Source organism: Microtus pennsylvanicus, chromosome 3 (genome assembly GCF_037038515.1).
Source record: "Microtus pennsylvanicus isolate mMicPen1 chromosome 3, mMicPen1.hap1, whole genome shotgun sequence".
Taxonomy (NCBI): domain Eukaryota; kingdom Metazoa; phylum Chordata; class Mammalia; order Rodentia; family Cricetidae; genus Microtus; species Microtus pennsylvanicus.
In genome coordinates, this window is record NC_134581.1 from 26405434 (window position 1) to 26426975 (window position 21542).

General features: G+C 40.1%; 1 protein-coding gene across 1 annotated transcript in view; it reads left to right on the plus strand.

The window, feature by feature from the left end:
* Nucleotides 1-456: 456 nt before the first annotated feature.
* Nucleotides 457-21542, plus strand: part of Slc25a36 (solute carrier family 25 member 36) — a 32815-nt gene continuing 11729 nt past the window's right edge. Inside the window, exons 1-4 of the mRNA XM_075964917.1 lie at nucleotides 457-698; nucleotides 14310-14474; nucleotides 17613-17690; nucleotides 18887-18987. Coding sequence (XP_075821032.1) covers nucleotides 658-698; nucleotides 14310-14474; nucleotides 17613-17690; nucleotides 18887-18987 — 385 coding nt within the window. The 5' untranslated portion in view covers nucleotides 457-657. The remainder of the gene's footprint in view (nucleotides 699-14309; nucleotides 14475-17612; nucleotides 17691-18886; nucleotides 18988-21542) is intronic.

Genomic DNA, 21542 nt, shown 5'->3' on the forward strand with positions numbered 1-21542 from the left:
TGCATCTCGTCTCTCCGCTACAGATCCCAATTTAACGCTAATGCTGAATGATCAGGTTTAATACTGTGCTGTTGGTGAGCATGCACGCGGGTATCAGTGCACAAGCGGTTCCAAACGTTCAGCGATTTCCGAGGCGCACACAGAAAGCCGACTGGCTCAGTCCTGAATTCACGCATTTGCAGAGTAGATCAGCAGTGACCTCGGACCGCTGGGCTCTTTGTCGCAACCGGTCTGCGCAGATAAGTCTGTCGCTGGGCCGCCTCCCGGATTAGCGGAGCAGGTGCACCGGCGAGGCAACCCACTTCAGTCCCGCACGCGTTCCCGTCCTGCCCCGCGGCCCTTCATTGAGGAGTCCTATGCCCCCCCACCCCCGCCCGCGATCACGTGAAAGAGGCGTGCGGGTCTCGTGACGTCACGCGGTCTCACCCAATAGAAGCTTCTGTTTATGTAGGGGCGTCGGACTCCTCCGGACTCGGGCTGCGCAGTCGGGTGGAGGTCGCCGAATCGGGGACGGCGCCGGGAGGGTTCGCCAGTGGCCCTTCCGCAGCTGCGGCTCCGCCCGCTCCCCCGGCGTCCCTCTCGGCCCACGCCTCTGCTCGTGGCGGGCCGCCGGCTCCGCGTCCCGCCTCTGCGCCCGGAGGACATGCAGAAGAGAGGATGAGCCAGAGGGACACGCTGGTGCATCTGTTTGCCGGGGGGTAGGTCGGTGGGGCGCGCGGGGTGCAGGCTGCGGGCGGGATCGCGCGGGCCCACGGAGGCCACGCCGGGCCTGGGCGTGAGTCGCGGCCTAGCTTGGCGGTCGTGCGCGGGCGGCAGCTGAGGCGCACGGACCCCGGCCTCGCCTAGGAGGCTCGGCCTGGAGACAAAATGGGAGCCGCCTCGGCCGGCCTCCTCGCCCCGCGCTCCTGGGCCTCACGTCGCCCACGTTCGCGGGCAACCTTGTTTCCGGCCGCCGCTGCGCGCTTGCTGCTTCTGCTGGTGGTGGCGTCGCAGCCGTCGGGGAAGGCGTTGTTGTGCTCTCTCACCCGCGGTACCTGGAGGTTGTTTCCAGCTCTGGAAATTTTTTTTCCCCCTAGCTTGTCACGGTTGCGGAAGATGGTGCAAAGTGGCAGTGACTTTGAAGACCTTTCTCTTGTTATTTTTATTTATTTTGCGGGAAATCAGCCCCCCAGCACTGGCCGCTTTGGAGAAGGGCTGAGTTGAGAGAAGTCATGCACTTAGATGAATATTTAACTATATATGTGCACAGGATTAGGATGGAGCCTTAAGTCTGGTTTGCTGATCCACAGCCATTTTGCTGAGCCAACTTTCTTCCTCCATTCGAGATGTTCTTTCCCTATTATTTAGATAAATAGAACAACGTTAAGATTTTTATCAGTACGATTATAACCTTGTCATAAAAATAACTATGGTGGATTAGCTTTCTAATCTATTCAGCAGAATAAAGTAGTCTCAAACCCCAAGGGTTTGATTTTGGATCAGTCACTTTAAGAATATCAAAGGAATACATATGCATTCTCTTCGTGGTTGTGTGCTTTGACTTAATATATGGGGATTCTATTGCTGATAATGACAGTACTTTTCTTAGTTAGGACACATTTAATTCAGCATTTATTATTCTCCCGTTTTGAACCGTTCTCTACTCTGGCGTTAAAGCAACTGCTAATTTTGCGAGAACCCGTTTGCTTTTCCTGTTTCTGAAATGTTTACTACCAGTAAGTCTCTGCTGTACCTGAACTTTGCACATGCTAAGCAAGCTCTCCCACCACAGGGCTCCATCCCTGGCCTTTAAGACATTTTAGTAAACTCTGTGTATTGGAGGGGAGGGGGTAAGGGAAAGTAAGGATGTATTCTCCTGAAGTTATTGGATTTCCACTTGTAATTAGATCTTGTAGCTACACCTGGTGCAAGGTAGAAGACCATAGATGTAGTTCAGGCTGGCCCTTTGAATTTGAATTAAGAATAGACAAAACTCTTTCATTTTGATCACTTCACCTATAAGGCAAAGTTGATGTCCTCTCTAAGGCAGGACCTTCTGTGGCTCCTGTGTTTAGGTTTCATGTTTTGCAAGTTTTGTTAAAGATAGAGCACATATGTATATGAAATAAATGTTAGCACAAATGCATTAGTTTTCCAGCTTGTACTGGGATCATCACCTTGTGTTTATTAATACTTATGAATTTAGACCATTTAGGGGTCTTTTTGGGGTTTTGTTGTTGTTGTTGTTGTTGAGAACTGGAATGGAGGATTTTTATGGGATCCAAAAATATCAGTTTGTTCCCTCCTGCCCAAAGAAGTCTAGTATGTGCACAGTAGAATGTTAAGTGGGACAAGATACAGTGTTTTTGCTTGTAAATTCTCTCCCTTTGCATCTCATCTCGACTTCATATTTATATAGAGTGAATGTCTAAGTGATTTAGCATACTCCTCACAGAAGTAGTGGAGTGATAGGTGAGACAGCAAAGGTCCTTTTGATCAAAATAGAGAAAAATATGCTAATGTAAAAAAATTCTCTTCCCTATGGTCAAACATTTTCATACAAGTAAATGAGGAATAAATAATTATAAAAGTCTTGATGATTGAATAATACATAAATTCTGTTGTGCATCATATTCTGGCAGTGTTGTGTGTGATAAACACGTAGAAATGCAAGGCGGGTTATGTTGGAAATGTTCTTAATTAAAAATGTCTAGTTTGTGTACCAAGCTTGCATGTTTTTGACAATGATTTGGTGTGTTCTTTGTAAGTGCTAAGTTTATCATTACAGGATTCTATCCACACTAGGAGCTGTAAGATTTATTTTACCGCACAGAAGAGGTGTGTCTTTGTAGCCTATGTCTTGGCTTCCTCACATGGTGTTCCTTGGAATGCGCTCAGCATACCTTAAAAGAACCAAGAGGAACCTTTCATGGTGACATTTATTCTTAGGCAAGGGTTTCTTCACCTGGGGGCCTGTGAGCACCTGTCCTGGTGACTTAAAATGGTGTATGCTGTGCACTTCAGGATCCCAGAAGATTTTTACGAGGGGCTGTGCTGTTAATAGGAACATTTGAAACAGCCTGGACCTTGGTTCTGAATGACATTCTCACGTGCTTAACCCGTGCTTTCTTTAAGGCACCCTTTGATCTCATTATGCATTTTCTAGAGTTAATATTCAGGATTTGTAAGGGCATTTGTTGGGTTAATTGAGTTACAGAGACGGATCAAGGTAGCTGTGAAGAAGAGAATGTTAAGGTTTAGTTTCTACTCCACCTCAGATGCTGTGTGTCTGTTCATAGACATAAGTACTATAAAGACAACTTTCTCAAGTTACTTATTTGTTGAGTAATATTGTGATTTTTTTTTGGTTGCGAAATTATTTCACCTGGCTCCTTGTAAGAACAGGCCAGAAGTAGAAGTTTAATGAGGTTTATTTGTATTATACTATGCCCATAATTTTTTTCTTCCATCTTTTCTATTTTTCTGTGGAGTTTTCGGGGGTTTTTTTGTGATTTATTTTTGTGTGGCTGGAAAAATAGCTCAGTGATTAAGAACACTTCTTGTTCTTGGAAAGGACCCAGATTTTGATTCTCAGCACCCATATGGTAGTTCACAACCATCTAAAACCCTAGTTCCAGGGGATCTAACAGACACAGTACAAAACACTCACATACATGAAGTAAAATAAAACTTAAAATTTTATATATATATATACACACACACGTGCGTGCGCGTATGCATATTTTAGTATATGTATGTGCACCACATGTGTGCTGAAACCCATGCAGGCCAATCAAAAGAGGGCATCAGTGTACTCTAGTGATGGTGCACACCTTTAATCCCAGCACTCTGGGGGCAGAGGCAGGCAGATCTCTGTGAGTTCAAGGCCAGCCTGGTCTACAGAGGGAGTTCCAGACAGCCAAGGCTACACAGGGAAATCCTGTCTTGACAAAAAAGAAAAAGAAGATGAAGAAGACAGCTTCAGATATCCTGGAACTGGAGGAACACACAGTTGTGGGTCACTATTTAGGTGCTGGAACTGAACCCAAGTCCTCTGCAAGAGCAGCAATGCTCTTAACCACTGAGCCATGTTCCCAGTTCCATCCTGTGTCTACTTAGACCTTTTGGGCTGTGATTACAAAATACCATAAATCAGGTGGCATCTAGAAAGTTAATATTCATTTGCTCCAGGTCTAGAGCCTTGAGAGTCCAGGTGAGCAGATTACATGCCTGCCTAGAGAGGACCTACTTCCTCCAACTTCATTCTCAGTCTCAAATGGTGAAAGGGGCAGCACTCCTTTATGTCATAAAGCTCTGTTTCAGTACCTAGTCACTTCCCCCAAACCCAGCCCTTCTCAGTGCTGTCACCTCTTAGGGGGTAGGATTTGAACCTATGAATGGGGAGGCAGATGTCTTAAACATTGAGAAATACTCTCCTGTGAGAATTTCATTCTAATGGATTGGAAAACTAAGGGAAGTTACTTATTCTGTTTTGTTAGCTGTTTCCCTGTAGAGAGTTAGCTTGGCACAGCAAGGGGTAGTGTTGGAGCTGGGGCAGTAGCAACTCCTTTGAATTCCCAAGAACTCTTCTGGTGGTCCCACCGTTCTAAGTGGAGTTCACAAAAATAGTATGATGTTGTTTGCTTTCACAGATGTGTTGGCATTTGTGCTGGTAGTCTGTGTAAAGGTAGTCTGTTCATTTAGGAACAGAGTCTTTTAGGTCCCTACAGGGGCTAGGGAGTGCCTACTGCCCAAGCATGGAGACTTAAGTTCAGATCTCCAGAGTAGACGAGCCAGATGATCCTGGTGGCGCATGCCCTTGGTCCCAGCACTCAGGAGACAGAAGCAAGCAGATCTCCGAGTTTGAGGTCAGCTGGTCTATATAATTAATGAGATCCTGTCTCAAAGAAGAAAAGAAACTAGAAGAACCAGAAAATAGGTTCTGAAACCAAGTGCAGCAAGAAAGACATACAGATTAAGCTAAAGAGCTCTTAGTCACTGGATCTGATCTGATTGGAGAATTTAGTGATTTTGATTAGTTGTTAAAAATGTGAAGGGAAGCAAATAGACTTGGTTTGTTCATTTGTTAGTTTGTTTTTCAAGACAGGGTTTCTCTGTAGCCATGGAGCCTGTCCTGAAACTCGCTCTATTAGACCAGGCTGGCCTCGAACTCACAGCCTACTTCTGCCTCCTGAGTGCTGGGATTAAAGGTGTGTGCCACCACCACCTACCTGAAATTTACTTTTTCAAAATAATCATGTTTCCTCGTGCATATTTTGTTTCCATAGTGGATTTTTTTAGTCCTTAGTCTGGTACTGTATAACTTTATCTTGATCTGTGTATTATTGTCCATCCACACATGTATGTTTATCTAACCAGCTGGTCAGCATTTTTCTGATTCGGGTATTATTATTCTTTATTTTGCTGTAGCATTCAAAGTAAGAACAGTCTTTTTAATTTTTTCCTGAACCAGAAATATCACACATACCTTAAATACCCCTTTCACTTCAACAATTTATTTAGTTTTTCATGGTAATCTATCACTGTATAGGATAATCTATCACTTGATAGCCATTTTGAAAAGGTGTGTTTCTTGCCTTAAATACTAAAGACTTGAAGATAATGCTCAGTCTGTAGTATTGGTTAACAAATTAAGCTATAAAAGAAAAAGTTGGGGTTAAAATTCCTTAATGAAGTTTATAGGATTTTAGAGGTGACCCACATGTTTTGTTATTGTTTGTTTGTTTGGTCCTTCCCCCCACCCCCAGACAGTTTCTTTGTGTAGCTTTGGATCCTGTCCTGGAACTCACTCTGTAGACCAGGCTGGTCTCAAACTCAGAGACCTAGGATTAAAGGCATGTGCTACCACCACCCCGCTGACCCACATGTTTTAAGATACAAAGAACCTTAAGATAAATTAACATTTTCGTGAACTGTTTTTTAGTGTTGTTTCTCATGAAATGGTGTGTTACTTGGAAACAGAAAAATGGGTCAACTTGTTCATTCTGCTTTTACAAAGATAAACTGCATTTGTTCGAGGAAATAGGTTTGTGTAAAGATTAAGAAAGATGAATTTCCAAGCACCTGTTAAAATGTGTATTCCACCCAGATTTGTGGACCTACTTAGGAAATACTTTGTACACTTCCTTGCCTGTCCAACAAGTGTTGTGGCTCAGGCATGCTTGGAACCTCAGACTGAAGGCAACCTATGTCTGACAGTCAAAGTCTTGGAATCTGTTCTGTTCCATGGTCCTCCCTTTCCTTCAGCAGAATCTTGAAAGTTCTTAGGTTCCTATGTGTCCCCCCTCCCCCCCCACACACATATGCCTCAATTTGGTTAGTAAAAGTTCTTTATAGACTGGGAAACTGGTCCTAGTGATTCAGCTGTTTGAGACTATAGGACTGTATTTGTAACTGTATACCTGGCAGGTTCAAGATTCTTAGCAGCATGGTTGAAATGGATCTGCTTGCTACTTCACTGCTGTTTAGTGAAAACTTCCCCTTTGCCTCCCCCACCCTCTCACCATCAGCTTACAGTCCTCGTGCCCTGTGGTAAAGTTGCACGGGAGAACACTTTGAAGCTGTCAGTCTCACAAGATGTTTGCAGTTTTTGAGTTCTGTGCTTTTTAAACAGTCTCTTGGTGCCTAGCTTACTCAACTGTGCCAACTTACTCAAGAGGTTGGTTAAAAAAAAAAGTACTAAAGTAGTTGACCACTGACATGCCTGAATTTTTCTTATGTACATAAGCAAATAGAAGCAACTTGTCATAGTTGGGTAAGCTTACCACACAAACATAAAAGTAGAAGAGTTTTATTTGTCTTATAAAGTAGTCGAATTTAACAATGTTGAATAGTCTGTAGGTTGATGCATAGAACACGACTGTCTTATTTCTCTAATCTTGGTTGTTTACCCCTTTAGTTCCTTTTCCTTCCTGGTTCATTCTTCCTTTCCTTTCTTCTACCTTTCTCCCCTTCTTCCCTCTCTCCCTCCCTCTTTCTGGGTGGCAGTGTTTTGTTATGCGGGTCTGCAGTTCTTGGTCCCTTTGTCTTAGCCTCAACAGTGCTAAATTATAGGTGTGGACCACTCCCCATTAATTGCCTATAAACTTTATTGTTTTATGTGCCTAGTGTTTTGCCTGCACTGTGTGCATGTTGAGTACTGTTAGATCCTCTAGAACTGGTATTACATATTCTTGTGAACCTCCATGTGGATGCTGGGCATTGAACTCCTGTTCTCTGGAAGAATGACCAGTGCTCATAACCCCTAAGCCATTGCTCTAGCCCCTGCCTATAAACTTTTAAGATGCACCTTGGTCCAGGTAGTTTGACTAAGAACAAAAAAAATTGAGGTTACTTTGGATATATCGAACATACAATATCATTTTACACATCAATACAGAAAGATGTGTAATGTAGAGATTTTTGATGCTGTAATGAATTTTTAATGTTCCTTGGTCTCAAACTGGGCTATTCTCTCCCTTCAATTGCCAGTGAAGAAAACACAGCAAATGAATGATTGTTTTACAGAAATAACTTTAAATTGTAACTTTTAATTAGTAAAATATTCACATTAGCAGATGAATTGGCTGCCATACTACATGGCTCTAACTTCTGGCCTGGTCAATGGGTCAGAGGAAAATAGCACCTGTAGAAGGCAGGAAACCTAAGGGCTTGTTTTAATGCACTTGGAGAAGGTGTTGAGTAGCATGTGCACACAGCCAGAGAGAGTTGAAGGTAATTGATTTTTCTTTTTCATTTGTTACTTTGTGTCTTTTGTGTGTTTCCTTTGCTTTTTGAGACAAAATCTGCTATGTGCCATGACTGGCCTGGAATTTGCTCTGTAGGCCAGACTACCTCAGAGATCCACCTGCCTCTGTTTCCAAGACCTGGGACTAAAAGTATGCACCACCATGCCTGAGTGGTGTGTCTTTTACTATTTCTTGTGTTTTTTGATAGTTGAGTGTCAGAAAACCTTGATTTTTAACTTCTAGAACTTTCTGCATGGGTATAGGCCTTTTAGCTTGTTTTGGTTTGAGGTACTTCATCTTGATTCTATATTCTCATGCTATTCTGCAAAGTAAACCTAGAACCTCATGCTCCAACCTCTTTTTAATCTTAAGACGGGATCTCACTAAGTTGGCCTGGCTCATCTTGAAGTGGAGTACCCTAGGCAGGCCTTGAGCTTGTGGTCTTGCTTCTTGACTTCTTGCTATTTTTTAAAAATGTGATTATATTGGTTATGCAAATTGGTGTTTCTGAAAGGTTTAATTTACTGTCTTAATGAAAATTTAGTTTATTGATGTGAAACTGAAGGAGTGGAATAAGGCTCAAATAATATTACATAGTATTTGTTTTTTGAGATAGTTCATGTAGCCTAGCCTTGCTTGAGTTCACTGTGTAACTAAGGATAACCTTGAACTTCTGATTATTCTTCTGCCTCCTCCTTGCTGAAACTCTAAGCCTGCATCATGGCTCTCAGGCCCTTTCCTTTAATTAACTACATCTTAGATGCATAAGTGAGCTATATACTGTATATTTAATATAGTTTGGTTGTGCTCACGCTCATTTAGACATAAAACTAAATGCATTATAGCACAGTGCTTTAATCTTGTACACAAAGCTGATGATGCCATAAAAATGAAATCCCTTTCACGTAAGTTAAAAAAGTACAGTGTTGCTGAGGACTCAGGAGGTAGAGGTAGGCCCCATCTGACTTCCAGGCCAGCTAGGGCTTTATAGAGAGACTCTGTCTCAAAAAGCAATATTTTGAAAATAAATGTGCACGATAAGAACCAAACAAAGCTGCTGAACGATAATAGAACCCTACCCCTGCGATGTCTGTGTCCAACTCTAGATTTTTCTTTTTAATTTTAATTGATTTTTAAAATTTCTATATGGTATTTTGATAGTGATAATTTAGTGTACCACTTTCCATTCCTCCCTCATTTCTCTTTTCACTATGATTACTTATCATCCAGTTTTTAATAAAATTAAGTCAGAGCTTATCCTTTTTCTTTTTGTTTGGCTCAATATTTACCTCTTGCTAAGTTGTTTATGCTTATGTTTCTTATATGTAGTATGAGCGGTGGGGTGCGTCCCGCCACCCGGCTAGCTTTACCCGAAATAATTACACGGAAACTGTATTCTTTTAAACACTGCCTGGCCCATTAGTTATAACCTCTTATTGGCTAGCTCTTACATATTGATCTAACCCATTTCTCATATCCGTATTGCCACTTGAGTGTGGCTTACCAGGACGAGTCTAACGGGCATCCATCTTGGAGAGGAGAGTCATGGCGACTGCCTGGAGAGGAGAGGCATGGAGTCTGACTCACTGCCTTCTTCCTCTCAGCATTTTGTTCTGTTTACTCCGCCTACCTAATTTTCTGCCCCATTAAAGGGCCAACGCAGTCTCTTCATTTAACCAATGAAATTAACACAAAACAGAAGACTCTCCCCCATCATTTCCCCCTTTTCTGTTTAAACAAAAAAGAAAGGCTTTAACTTTAACATAAAGCAAGAATTAGTTACAATATTTATATCTATTTTATCTTTTATCATAACTAAGAAAAACTATAGTTATCCATTCTTTAACTCCATCAAAGACTCCAAAAGGATATAATATTACCTAAGCAAATAAGAAATCCAAACTCTAGAAATGACAGAGACATCTCGCTGCCTGGACAGTCACCCAAAGTTCCTCTGTACCGTTGGGGCATCCATCTTTAGCCTACAGGCCCATAATATCTAGCAGACTTTTCCATGAAGCAGGAAATTTTAAAGACAGTCAGTCATTATCTGCTGTGTCCTGCAGAATATCTCGCAGACTCTTTCATGAATCAGGAACCCCGAAAGACCATCTCACCTTTAGGCAAGTTTAGCAGTCCTCCCTCTGCGGGTTCTCTATGTCCAGTTTATGTAACAGTCCAGGCAAGAGCAGTTTCTCTTGCCCAAATGGCTATCAAACTCCATAAGGAGCCTCTTCAATGCCCATCTTCCTCCTGAAGTAGCTGGTGCTGCCAGGAGCAGACGTGTCTCATTGTCATGAAAAGCCCTAAGTTATTAAAACATTTAAAATGCCATATTCTGTAGTCTTTGAAAGATATGAAGAATACCTATCTAACTAAAATATATCTATATATATCTAGAAAATCTAACTAACATGGCTACAAGCTTTACTACTATTGATGATTATCCATTAACAACCTATATTTCCTAATTATACATTACATTTTAAAAATGAACTTCACAATCACAATACCTTAATCAATATTAGAAGTACACATACATATAACAAAATTGACCTTAAAATCCATACCAATGTAAATTATTCATATCTATATCATATCCCCCTTTAAATGTAAAAGAACATTTATAAGCAATATTTGGGAACATTGGCACAGTTTTTTCTCTCCAAACTGCTTTCTGCTGAATGGGGGCGCTGTTATTTAGGTCTTTCATGGTATAACCTGGCAGTTGAATGAAGTAATTTTCTGAAGGTGTTTATGGTGATCTTTCAGGAAGGCATGGTCTATTATACCATATTGGGATAGAAGCAATCCATAGCGTCTCATTCTCTGTGAAAACAAAAGAAGACCCTCTCCAAAGCATCATATCCTTAGACCCAAATTCTGAAATCATAATACCCTTATATCCATTTTGGTTTAGCTTGGCAGCCCATGTAATGAAATGTCTCTCTGTACTTAGCTCCTTCACAGTCAAAAATTTTAAAGAAAACGCAATGTACATAATCCAGACTCTCTGTGAATTTTTCATTTTTACGTGGCTTATTTTTCTTTATTTTATTTACTCTGTCTCTTTAAAGACTTCACCCTTTTTTTAAGAGCATTAACTTTATTTTTTTCTTCTCTCTCCCAAGCCTACATACACTCATCCAACACTGTGACCCATTTAAGTCTTTTATGTCTGAATCCGTCCTGTTGTGAATCTGTAATTTTTTTTTATTATCCAGGAGCAATTTTTAAAATGCTAAGCACTTCTTAAAAACCTAAGTTGCACCATGTAGGGGTAATTCGTTACTGCCTCTTTACTGCCAGTCTAAACCTTAACTGCACTGTTGTTATGGTAATTACCATTGTTCCTGTATGAGGTCAGCACAGTTCAGCATGGAGCAGCCGCTCCTACCTCAGATCCATTTGGTGTCCCAGATCCATTTGGTGCCCCAGAGCTGTGCACAGTTCCAGGCACACAGCAAGTCCACATTGGAGCCACACTCGAGCCGCACTCAGCAGTTTAACTCTGAGACTGAGTGTGCAGCACAGAAACTCTTTTCATCCAAGTTACATCCAAATCTGACACGCAGAGCATTGCGCAGCCTGGAAACATGTCTCTGTATGGCGGCAGAAATCCACCATGCTCTTCCACCTGCCTAAGCCTGATTCTGTCGTCTGCCCAGGTGCAGGCGGGGAGCGCTGAGCCATCGGCAAGGTCTCAGAGCACTCTCCTTCTCAGGGTCGTGAGTTCAGGCCCCACGTTGGGTGCCACTCTGTAGTATGAGCGGCGGGGTGCGTCCTGCCACCCGGCTAACTTTACATGAAATAATTACACAGAAACTGTATTCTTTTAAACACTGCCTAGCCCATTAGTTGTAACCTCTTATTGGCTAGCTCTTACATATTGATCTAACCCATTTCTCATATCCATATTCCACTTGAGTGTGACTTACCAGGACGAGTCTAACGGCATTTGTCTCGGAGAGGAGAGTCATGGCGACTGCCTGGAGAGGAGAGGCATGGCATCTGACTCACTGCCTTCTTCCTCCCAGCATTTTGTTCTGTTTACTCTGCCTACCTAATTTTCTGTCTTATTAAAGGGCCAACGCAGTCTCTTTATTTAACCAATAAAATGAACACAAAACAGAAGACTCTCCCTCATCACTTACAGCTTTGAACTTCTGATCCTGCCTTGACTTCCCAAGTGCTGGGGTTGTAGATGTGAGCCTCTACAATGTGAGCCTCCACACCTGGCTACTATTCTCTGTGGTCAAATACATTAGTTTTATTAGTTCCCTTCTAGAGATTTTTGTTCTTCTTAGCTCTCATAAACCATCTGGATCGACTATTTTTTAAGTTTGGCACTTACCATTTTATGACAAAAGATAAAATTGTGTGGGGGAAGTATTTTGTTCCTGCATTTGGTTTCTACTGTTTTTATTTACTTCCTTTAATACTGGAGTGTTTTGTTGTTGTTGTTGTTTTGTTTTTTTTTTTGTGTTTATTTGTTTTGGTTTTTTGAAAATGTAGCTTTAGAGCCTATCCTAGAACTAGCTCTTGTAGACCAGGCTGCCTTTCAACTCATAGAGATCCACCTGCCTCTGCCTCCATGAATACTGGACTTAAGGTCTGAGCCACCACTGCCCAGAGGTAGTTTAGTTTGGTTTTGTTTAGGTTTCTGGAGGTAAATTTGTGATTATTGAGAAGTCTGACGTTGTGATGTTTTCTTTTTGTGTTATCTTTTGTTCTCTCTGGGCATGAAGTCTTTCTTGTCTGCAGTTGGAAAAATTGCAGTAATGTACCTGCATCCAGTGCAATTTGTTAAACTTGAATCGAGATTGTTTAACTTATCAGGGAATTAGACTCCTGCCCAGAAATGTAAGAATGTAGTCTCCCTCCCTCTCTCCCTCTCCCTCTCCCTCTCTCCCTCTCCCTCTCCCTCTCCCTCCCTCTCTCCCTCTCCCTCTCCCTCCCTCTCTCCCTCTCCCTCTCCCTCCCTCTCTCCCTCTCCCTCTCCCTCCCTCTCTCCCTCTCCCTCTCCCTCTCCCTCTCCCTCTCCCTCCTTCTCTCCCTCTCCCTCTCCCTCTCCCTACTTCTCTCCCTCTCCCTCCTCTCCCTCTCCCTCTCCCTCCCTCTCTCCCTCTCCCTCCCTTTCTCCCTCTCCCTCTCCCTCTCTGTATGTGGTGGGAGCCTATGAACACAGACATGCTTGTGTTCATTCTATCACTGAGTCTGAATCTGTTTTTTCAGGTAAGCTGGTTAGCCAGCAAACTCCCAGAATCTACTGTTCTCCACCCCACTTCTAAGACTACAGGCATGCACTCAGTATATGGCCATGTCTGGTTTTACAAGGGTGCTGGGGATTCCAACCCGGGTCCTCATGCTTGTACAGCAAGTGCTTTTACCCACTGAGTTATCCCCCTCCTTAACCTCTCAACTTCTTGAGAGCTGGGATTATAGATGTAGACCATTATGTCCTGCTCTTGTATTTAAAAAGAATTATTGCTTAGGTTATTACTTAAATTCTGTGGGTTTTTTTTTTCTAACCAGTTTAAACAAGACATTTTATTAAAAGTTTTTATTTTGTTACTCTGATGATCAGTCTTTATATAAAAAGGGTTTTATTGTTGGGTTTTTTTTTCACTAATTCTGCCTGTTCTACACATGTTGACATAAGAGATAGTGACTGAAACTGTTTTTTAGCAAAGTCCTTTTAAGTGTTGGGAGTACTTAAAATTAGAAATACATATGACTATCCATAAGTAATTGATCTCTGTCCTACTGCTCAGAATGATTTCTGGGGTCCTAAAGGGTTAGAAATGTGAAAAATGGGCTGGGTGGTGGTGGCACATGCCTTTAATCCCAGCACTCGGGAGGCAGAGGCAGATGGATCTCTGTGAGCTCGAGGCTCAGCCTGGTCTACAGAGCTAGTTTCAGGACAGGCTCCAGAAGCTACAGAGAAACTGTATCTTGAAAAACCAAGAAAAGAAAAGAAAGAAATGTGAAAAATGGAATACATTTCAAGCACTGGTATGGATTTCGTCAGCGCTATAAATCATACCTTGGCAAGAAGTATATAGATACTCTGGGAGAAGCACTTGATCTACCTGTTTCTTAGTGCTAAAGTTTCCTTTGCTTTATTTTTTTTACTTCTGTTTTTGTTCCAAGTCAATTCTAATTAGACTGAATGTCGTCAGCCTCGTCCTTCCAGATGTGGGACCACAGGCACATGCCACAACACCTGGCACTGATCAGCTCTTTTGCCAATCATTTTAGGAATGGCCCTCGCTGGAGCTCTTCCTTTACCTAATTGTATGTAAAGTACTAAGCTCAGTGTTTGTTTCAAATTTTATTCTGATATTTGGAAACAGGGGCTACCAGTTGCAACATGCTGGATACTTTCCATAATTCCCTCAGTATTTTTTAGTGACTGAAAGTGTTTATTTATAGTCAAGTGAAACTTTCAAAAAAATTAGTCTTCAGATTTTTTAATTTTAGTAAGGTTACAAAACACCTTTGGATTAGAGCACTAAGTAAAAATGTATATTCTCATTGGCTGTTAGACACCTAAATTGTGATCTTTTCGTCTTTCTGTAGATGTGGTGGCACAGTGGGAGCTATTCTGACATGTCCACTGGAAGTTGTCAAGACACGGTTACAGTCATCCTCTGTGACACTCTACGTCTCTGAAGTTCAGCTGAACACCATGACCGGAGCCAGTGTCAACCGAGTGGTGTCCCCTGGGCCCCTGCACTGCCTCAAGTGAGAGCAAAGCATTCGTGCATTTTGTTGCTGCCGCTGCTTATCTTGATGGTTCCCACATGCCTGACTTTTCTTACACATCTGAAAAGGTTTTTAGAAAAGCTAATGACAGAAGTTAGCATGCATCATACTTATTAGTTGTAGCAGACTATAATGGAGTAGAACAGCTATAAAGATTATATTAAATGGAGTATTTCCAAATTGTATATATTTAAACTATTTTTTCTAAATTTATCCATTGGGTTTCTTTTCTAAAGTTATTATAGGTATTTTGCACTGAATTGATTAATTTTTGTATCATTTGTTTTCAGGCAAGGTCTCACTATGTAGCCCTGACTGGTCTGGAATTCAGTATCCAGACCAGGCCTACCTCTATGCCACCATACCCAGATGGCTGTTGTTTTTAGTTTTAAAATGAAGGTAGTGTTGGTGCTGCTATTGTGTGTTTAATGTTCACATATATGCACTAGTACCTGCATCTAGTTGCTGACAATTTTCTTTTATAAAATATATAACATATATAATTTATACAGCTTCAGCTTGAAACAGTTATACCAGTTTTAAAAATCTCTGTATGTTGACATTTTCTGATGATTAGAAAAAGATTGGCCAGTTTATATTAATTAAGTTGCTTTCAAACTTATTTAAGACTGGCTGTGGTGGCACACACCTTTAATCCCAGCACTTGGGAGGCAGAAGCTGGTGGATCTCTTGAGTTTGAGGCCAGTCTAGTTTACAGAGCAAGTTCCAGGACAGCCAGGGCTACATAGAGAAACCCTGTCTTGAAAAGCAACACAAAACTTCTTCAGATCATTTTCTGTGTCGTTAGATTTGTATTAGAGCTCAATGCTTGTGTGTCTGCCTTATCAGTTCACTTGACTTAAATCTGTTTGAACTGAGTTCAGTAGTATTTATTTTGTAGTAGCAAATGAACCCATCCAGTATATTTACATTTGTACTAAGAGATTGCGTCATGCTTTTTTCAACTTGGTTACCTAAGTACATGAATCTGTCAGCAGTTTTGAATTAAAATGTCAATTACAGAAAAGTAATTCTGATTGGTGTGGGAAAAGTATCTTTTTAAAAAGATTTATTTGCATATTCTATGTGTATATGGGTATTTTGTCTGCATATATATGCACACTAGAAGAGGACATCAGATCCCGTGCGACTCTAGTTATAGATGGTTGTGAGCTACCATGTGGGTACTGGGAATTGAACTCAGGATCTCTACAGAAGAGCAGCTAGTGTTCATAACCAGTGAGCTATTTCTCCAGCTCCAGGAAATGAATCTTAATTCATTTCTAAATGAATAATTTTGACTTTTCAATTGATCAGATCTTTTTTAAAACTCTGCTTTAAACCCCTGAGATATACTTTGATTTGGTTTTCAGTAATTGTGGTTTTCCGTCATCATGAGAACTTTCAATTTTTTTTTTATTAATTTAGATTTCTCAGGGGTGTTTGTTTGAAACAAAGCTTCATTAGGTAACACTGGCTGACCTTGAACTCTATGTAGATTGGACTGACCTCAAACTCACTAAGATTAACCTGCTTTTGCTTCCCTGGTAATGGGATTAAAGGCATGCACCATCACCGCCATTTCTTCAAATTTTTTCATGCCCGCCTTAACTCTTTGTAAATCATTTAATCATAAAGCACCCAATAAGTGAATACTGTTTTGTTTTCTTATCTTAAACTGAAATGGGTGAGATTACTTTTTTCATGCAGTTGTTTTCTACCTTTGGACTTCACAGAAAAAAAAATCTTGCCTTCAACTTATACCTTTAATTAACTATTACATTCATCTGCCTTTTAAGAGGTCTTTCTTGCCGGACAGTGGTCGCAGACGCCTTTAATCCCAGCACAGGAGGAAGTATATAGATACTCTGAGAGAAGCACTTGATCTACCTGTTTCTTAGTGCTAAAGTTTCCTTTGCTTTATTTTTTTTACTTCTGTTTTTGTTCCAAGTCAATTCTAATTAGACTGGCCTGAACGTCTTCAGCCTCGTCCTTCCAGATGTGGGACCACAGGCACATGCCACCACACCTGGTTTCTCCATTATTCTGCTCCATCTCACCTCTACAGCTTCATGAAACCACTTAATCTCAGAAAGCCTCTTATGCTTTAGGCTCTGTAGCCCTTTTTCTGCTGGGGATAAGTGTCTTGTACAATATTTGCTTATTGTGACCTATTAAATTATTTGCATTAATATGCTTTTTTTTCTCAACTGTTCAGTAGAGTTTTCAGTGTGAGGGCCTATATCTTTTTTTTATCTAGTCATAAGCTCTTTATACACTAAGTTCTCAATATATTAGATATTAACTAATTGGAGGGGAAATTTACCAAGCGTTCTAGTAACCCATGGGATGTTAGGGTGATAGACTTGCCATAGCATCTCACTGAAACTGTTGATTAACATCGTACTTCAGAACTTGAGATAGTTTCCAGGATTGGGTAAAAACTAAAAGGATTGGGCTGCAGCTTATGGTGGAGGATTTGCCTTCTGTGTGTGAAGCTGAGTCTGATCCCCAGTACCAGGAAGAAGCTACACTTCTGCTTGTGGGATCGAATTTGCTGATTAAGTGAAAAGGAGAGAGAAAGCAAGTCAGTGTCACAGTCTAGATACTTCTTCCTCTCCTCTGGTATTCTGAGACTTTTAACTCACTCAAACTCGGGATAATCCTCATATCTCAGCCTCCCAGTGTTGGAATTACAAGCATGAGCCTACATATCTCAATAAAACCGTTATTTTTAAACATTTTCTGCACGTGTATATAGGTACATACATGGCACAGTACACATGTAGAGGAAAGAAGGCAACTGTGTGGAGTCAATTTCCCTTCCAACATTAGGTCAGTTCCAGGGATCCAAATTAGATCCTCAGGCCCAGTGGCAAGTACTTTTACCCACTGAGCCATCTTGCCAGACATTTTAGAAAAGAATATGCACAAGTTTTATTACTAGTAAATCACTATGATTTTCCAGTACTTTGCCTGCCCCCCCCAAAGTTTTTATAGCAATGAAATTGGACTGGAAAGATATATTATAAATAGGAGAAATTGGTTTTGTTCTAGGATATTAGTAAAGGACGATAGAAGAGCATTTCTTTCTAATATTTCTTTTTCTCTTTTTAGAGTTATCCTGGAAAAAGAGGGTCCTCGCTCATTGTTTAGAGGATTAGGCCCCAACTTAGTGGGGGTGGCACCCTCCAGGTAAAAGAAAAAGGCTAAGTAAAATTATAGCAGTCTTTGTTTCAAGGTGTCTGGATATAATCATTTGTAGACACAGTTAAATTTATATATACGACTTTTCAGTATTTGTGGGAAGGCATTTGAGAGTTTCTGGTGCTAATCAGAAGGAATCTACAAAGAAAAGCTTGATTCTGGGACTAACATTCATTGTTAGGAAATGTTTCTTGTTGTCAGGGAAAAGGTGTAATGTTTGCTTTAAACTGTTAAAACTCGCACTTGGAAAATGAAGTGTGGAATAAAGTAACTCTGAGTTCAAAAGTATTTGTAGACAGTTTCATATTTTAAATTGTTATGAATGGAACTGAGATTTGAGGGGAAAATACTATATTTGAAACTCTCCATTACCAATTATTTGTCTACTTTGTTACTGTAAGCTTTGTTGAGAAATAATGTGATATTGATTCATCAAGGCAATAATTCAGTACTTCAAAGGCTGAAAGAGCTCCAAGTCTAATGGAGTATTTTATACACATTGCAAAACCTAAGCTGGCCCAATGGGCCTGATCACATTTGTTAAAATTATTTTGTCTTAAGAATACTGTGGGGCAATGTCAGGCGGTGGTGGCGCACGACTTTAATCCTAGCACTCTGGAGGCAGAGGCAGGCGGATCTCTGTAAATTCGAGGCCAGCCTGGGCTATAAAAGCTAGCTCCAGGACAGGTCCAAAGCTACAGAGAAACACTGTCTTGGAAAAATAAAATAAAATAAAGATACCGTGGGCAAGAGGTATAAAAGGAATAAAGACTTGGGTAGGATCTCCAGCACCAAAAAGTAGAATGTGTAAACCTACTCTGTATGTGTTTGTAGGGTAAAATATACTACAGATTCTCAAAACTGTCCAGCATCAGATCAATTAGATCAACTCTACCTCTAAAGTTATGACCACCTAACTCAGGTTAAGTACACTAACTCAGAAATGCAAATAGCATAGGCTCACTGGTGCACAGGATGTGATTCGCGTTGTCAGTGTTGAGCACAGCTTAGGAGCTGTGAGAGTAGGTGCTGGGAACTGCACATTGGAGTTTAGCCTTTGTAAAGTATAAAACATGCTCAGTGGAAACATAGGTAAACTGATGTTATAGTGAATATGACTGAGACTTTATTAAAATTCTCTATTCTAGAATTTTAAAGATTTATGCTTTATTAATTATGTTTAGAGCGATATACTTTGCTGCTTATTCAAACTGCAAGGAAAAGTTGAATGGTGTTTTTGATCCTGATTCTACCCAAGTACACATGATTTCAGCTGCAATGGCAGGTATGAATATTTAATAGTAAAACTTCTCAAACCTGGAAATGTTAATATTATATGATGACTTTATATCAAAATAAGATAGTGTGTTTTAATAATTAAAATCTATAAAGATGATTTTGTTCGTTTGAATAAAACATTTGCTATACATAAAATCTGATATCAGTTACATCTCTAAAGAGTTTAAGTGGCAGACAGTAGATAGTATATTTATTTTGCTGTGTATTGCCTAATATTTAATGCATTCATGCTTTAAGAGTCCAGCCATAATCCCACTGGAATCAGTTTCCGTTAGTGCCTTCCTGCTGCATGTTTTGGCTTCTGTCTGAAATGTGCCGCCAGTACTTGGTAAAGTATTCGTTGTGTCCTGTGCTAGGATGCTACAGTTTCTGTGATCTTTATTATGGCCCAGTTACTATAATTTGTTATGTTTGAGAAGATGTTTATCATTCCTCATAATCTAGACTATGTACTGATCTTAACTTCAGACACTGGCGTATGTGTGCATGCTTGTGTAGAAATGTTTCCAGGAACTTCTGGATCAGCACAACCCTCACAGGTCTTTCTAAGAGTAAGTGGTAGAGATTGGTTTGTCACTCTGGTTCTGGAGTCAGTTGCTGCCATGCATGTTAAACAATGCCTTGAATTTAGTTCTTAATAGGAAATTCTTCCAATTTTCTGAGAATTATTTAATCCACCCATTTCCAAATTGCTCTATAACTTTGTAAGGAAAACTATAGTTGCTTTTATCAGCTGTTGATCAATAAATTGACTTCCCATTGTGCATTTAGTGATAAGTGCCTTAAACTGCTAATCATTTTCTCTTTAGAATAGTTTAATTTGAACCACATTTTAACCAGTTTAGCCAAGTGTAACCTGAAATACTGATTTATGAAAAGACTGATAGCCTCTGCTATATAATAAACCTAGCATATAGCTTACAAATTGTTTTCAAGACTTTTTATATTTGCAGTTGATGACTAATTGACATTTTGAAGCTGGAAGGGACAGTGCTTAAAGTCAAGATAGTGTATACTCTGATTTGGCAGTCTGGAGATCTTGATTCCTGGGAGTTTTGGGGACCTTATCCATGGAATAACTGGATTGATCTGGATAGACTGGGTTTTGAAAATTAGTTCTTAGTATAATAGTATTTGCCTAGTTACAGAATAGAATTTTTTAATTGTACTATTTATAGATGTTAGTTAAAGATGTTTTTCTCTCACAGATTTGACTGGGTATAGGTGAAAATTGGGCCAATTAGTTATAAACCCAGCAACCATTACACTAGGTTAACCATCTCTTTCTAGATTGTCGACGTTTGTGTGTGGGGCCTATTTGTCTCTAACTCCAGAAAATTAAAAAGAAATGTTTATACTTTAAAAAAAATTGAAATCAAGAAACTATATAAGCTGGGCAGTGGTGGCGTACGCCTTTAATTCCAGCACTTGGGAGGCAGAGGCAGGTGGATCTCTGAGTTTGAGGCCAGCCTGGTCTACAGAGCAAGTGAGTTCCAGGATCGTCAGGAATACAGAGAAACCCTGTCTCAAGAAAAAAGAAAGAAAAAAAGAAAAAGAGATTAGCCACTTTAAAGTTGACAGTGTTTATTATGGATTCAATATTACACATTTAGAAGTTCAGGGTATCTAAATTCTTACAGAAACATTTTATTATATTAGAATATCTCACCAAAATTTATTATTGTTTTTATATCACATTGCAAATTAATTCAGTAAAACGTATTAAAAATTCTTTTCTTAAATGTATAATATCTTCATTAGTACTGTTTCCCAACTTGAATTCCTTCAGTTTTGGTAAATTGATAAGCATGCGTATTCAGACTTTATTACCCTTTGCATTTACCGTGTAATTTGAAAGTATTTTTTCATTTGTTTGCAGTTATATTTCCTGAAAATTACGCCTTCAGCATTTCCTTGTACTATTTGTTAGCATTAACATCTAGCTTTGCAGGTTGTTATGTGTAGCTACATGGCTGGTGAAAGAGAATGGTCCAGTACAGATTGATTAAGGTAGCTTTTTGCCCCCTTTATTCTTGAAATAATCAACAGCAGATTGCTCTGGGTTTTCTTCAGGGTCATATTTTTGGACATCAAAGAATGATTTAAGAGGTACAAAATATTTAAAGATAAGTTATGTGAAAAAGATTTTAACTGAATGTTAAAAAAAAATGCTAACCTTGTCACCTTAGTAGCAAAACTGCATTAAAAGAGGCTGTTAGCCCCATTACCTGGAGATTTTACCACACCAGTCAGCATACACAGCCACAGGGCCTGTCTTTAGTTTCATTTTGCATGTTACCCAAATCGACTAACACATGTAATTTAAATATTAGACTTAGTCAGAACTGCAGTCATAGAGAGTCATTTTTGGCAGTGTTGTAAGTGGCCACAGCTAAAATATATTGTTTGTTTTTGTTTACTGAAACATTTTCTAGTTACAAAGATATTTAATCCAAGTAATCCTGGTTGTTTTTACCTTTACCCCTTACACATGACTGTTGTTACACTGTTTACTGTAGCTATTGGGGTATCTGCTTTGTG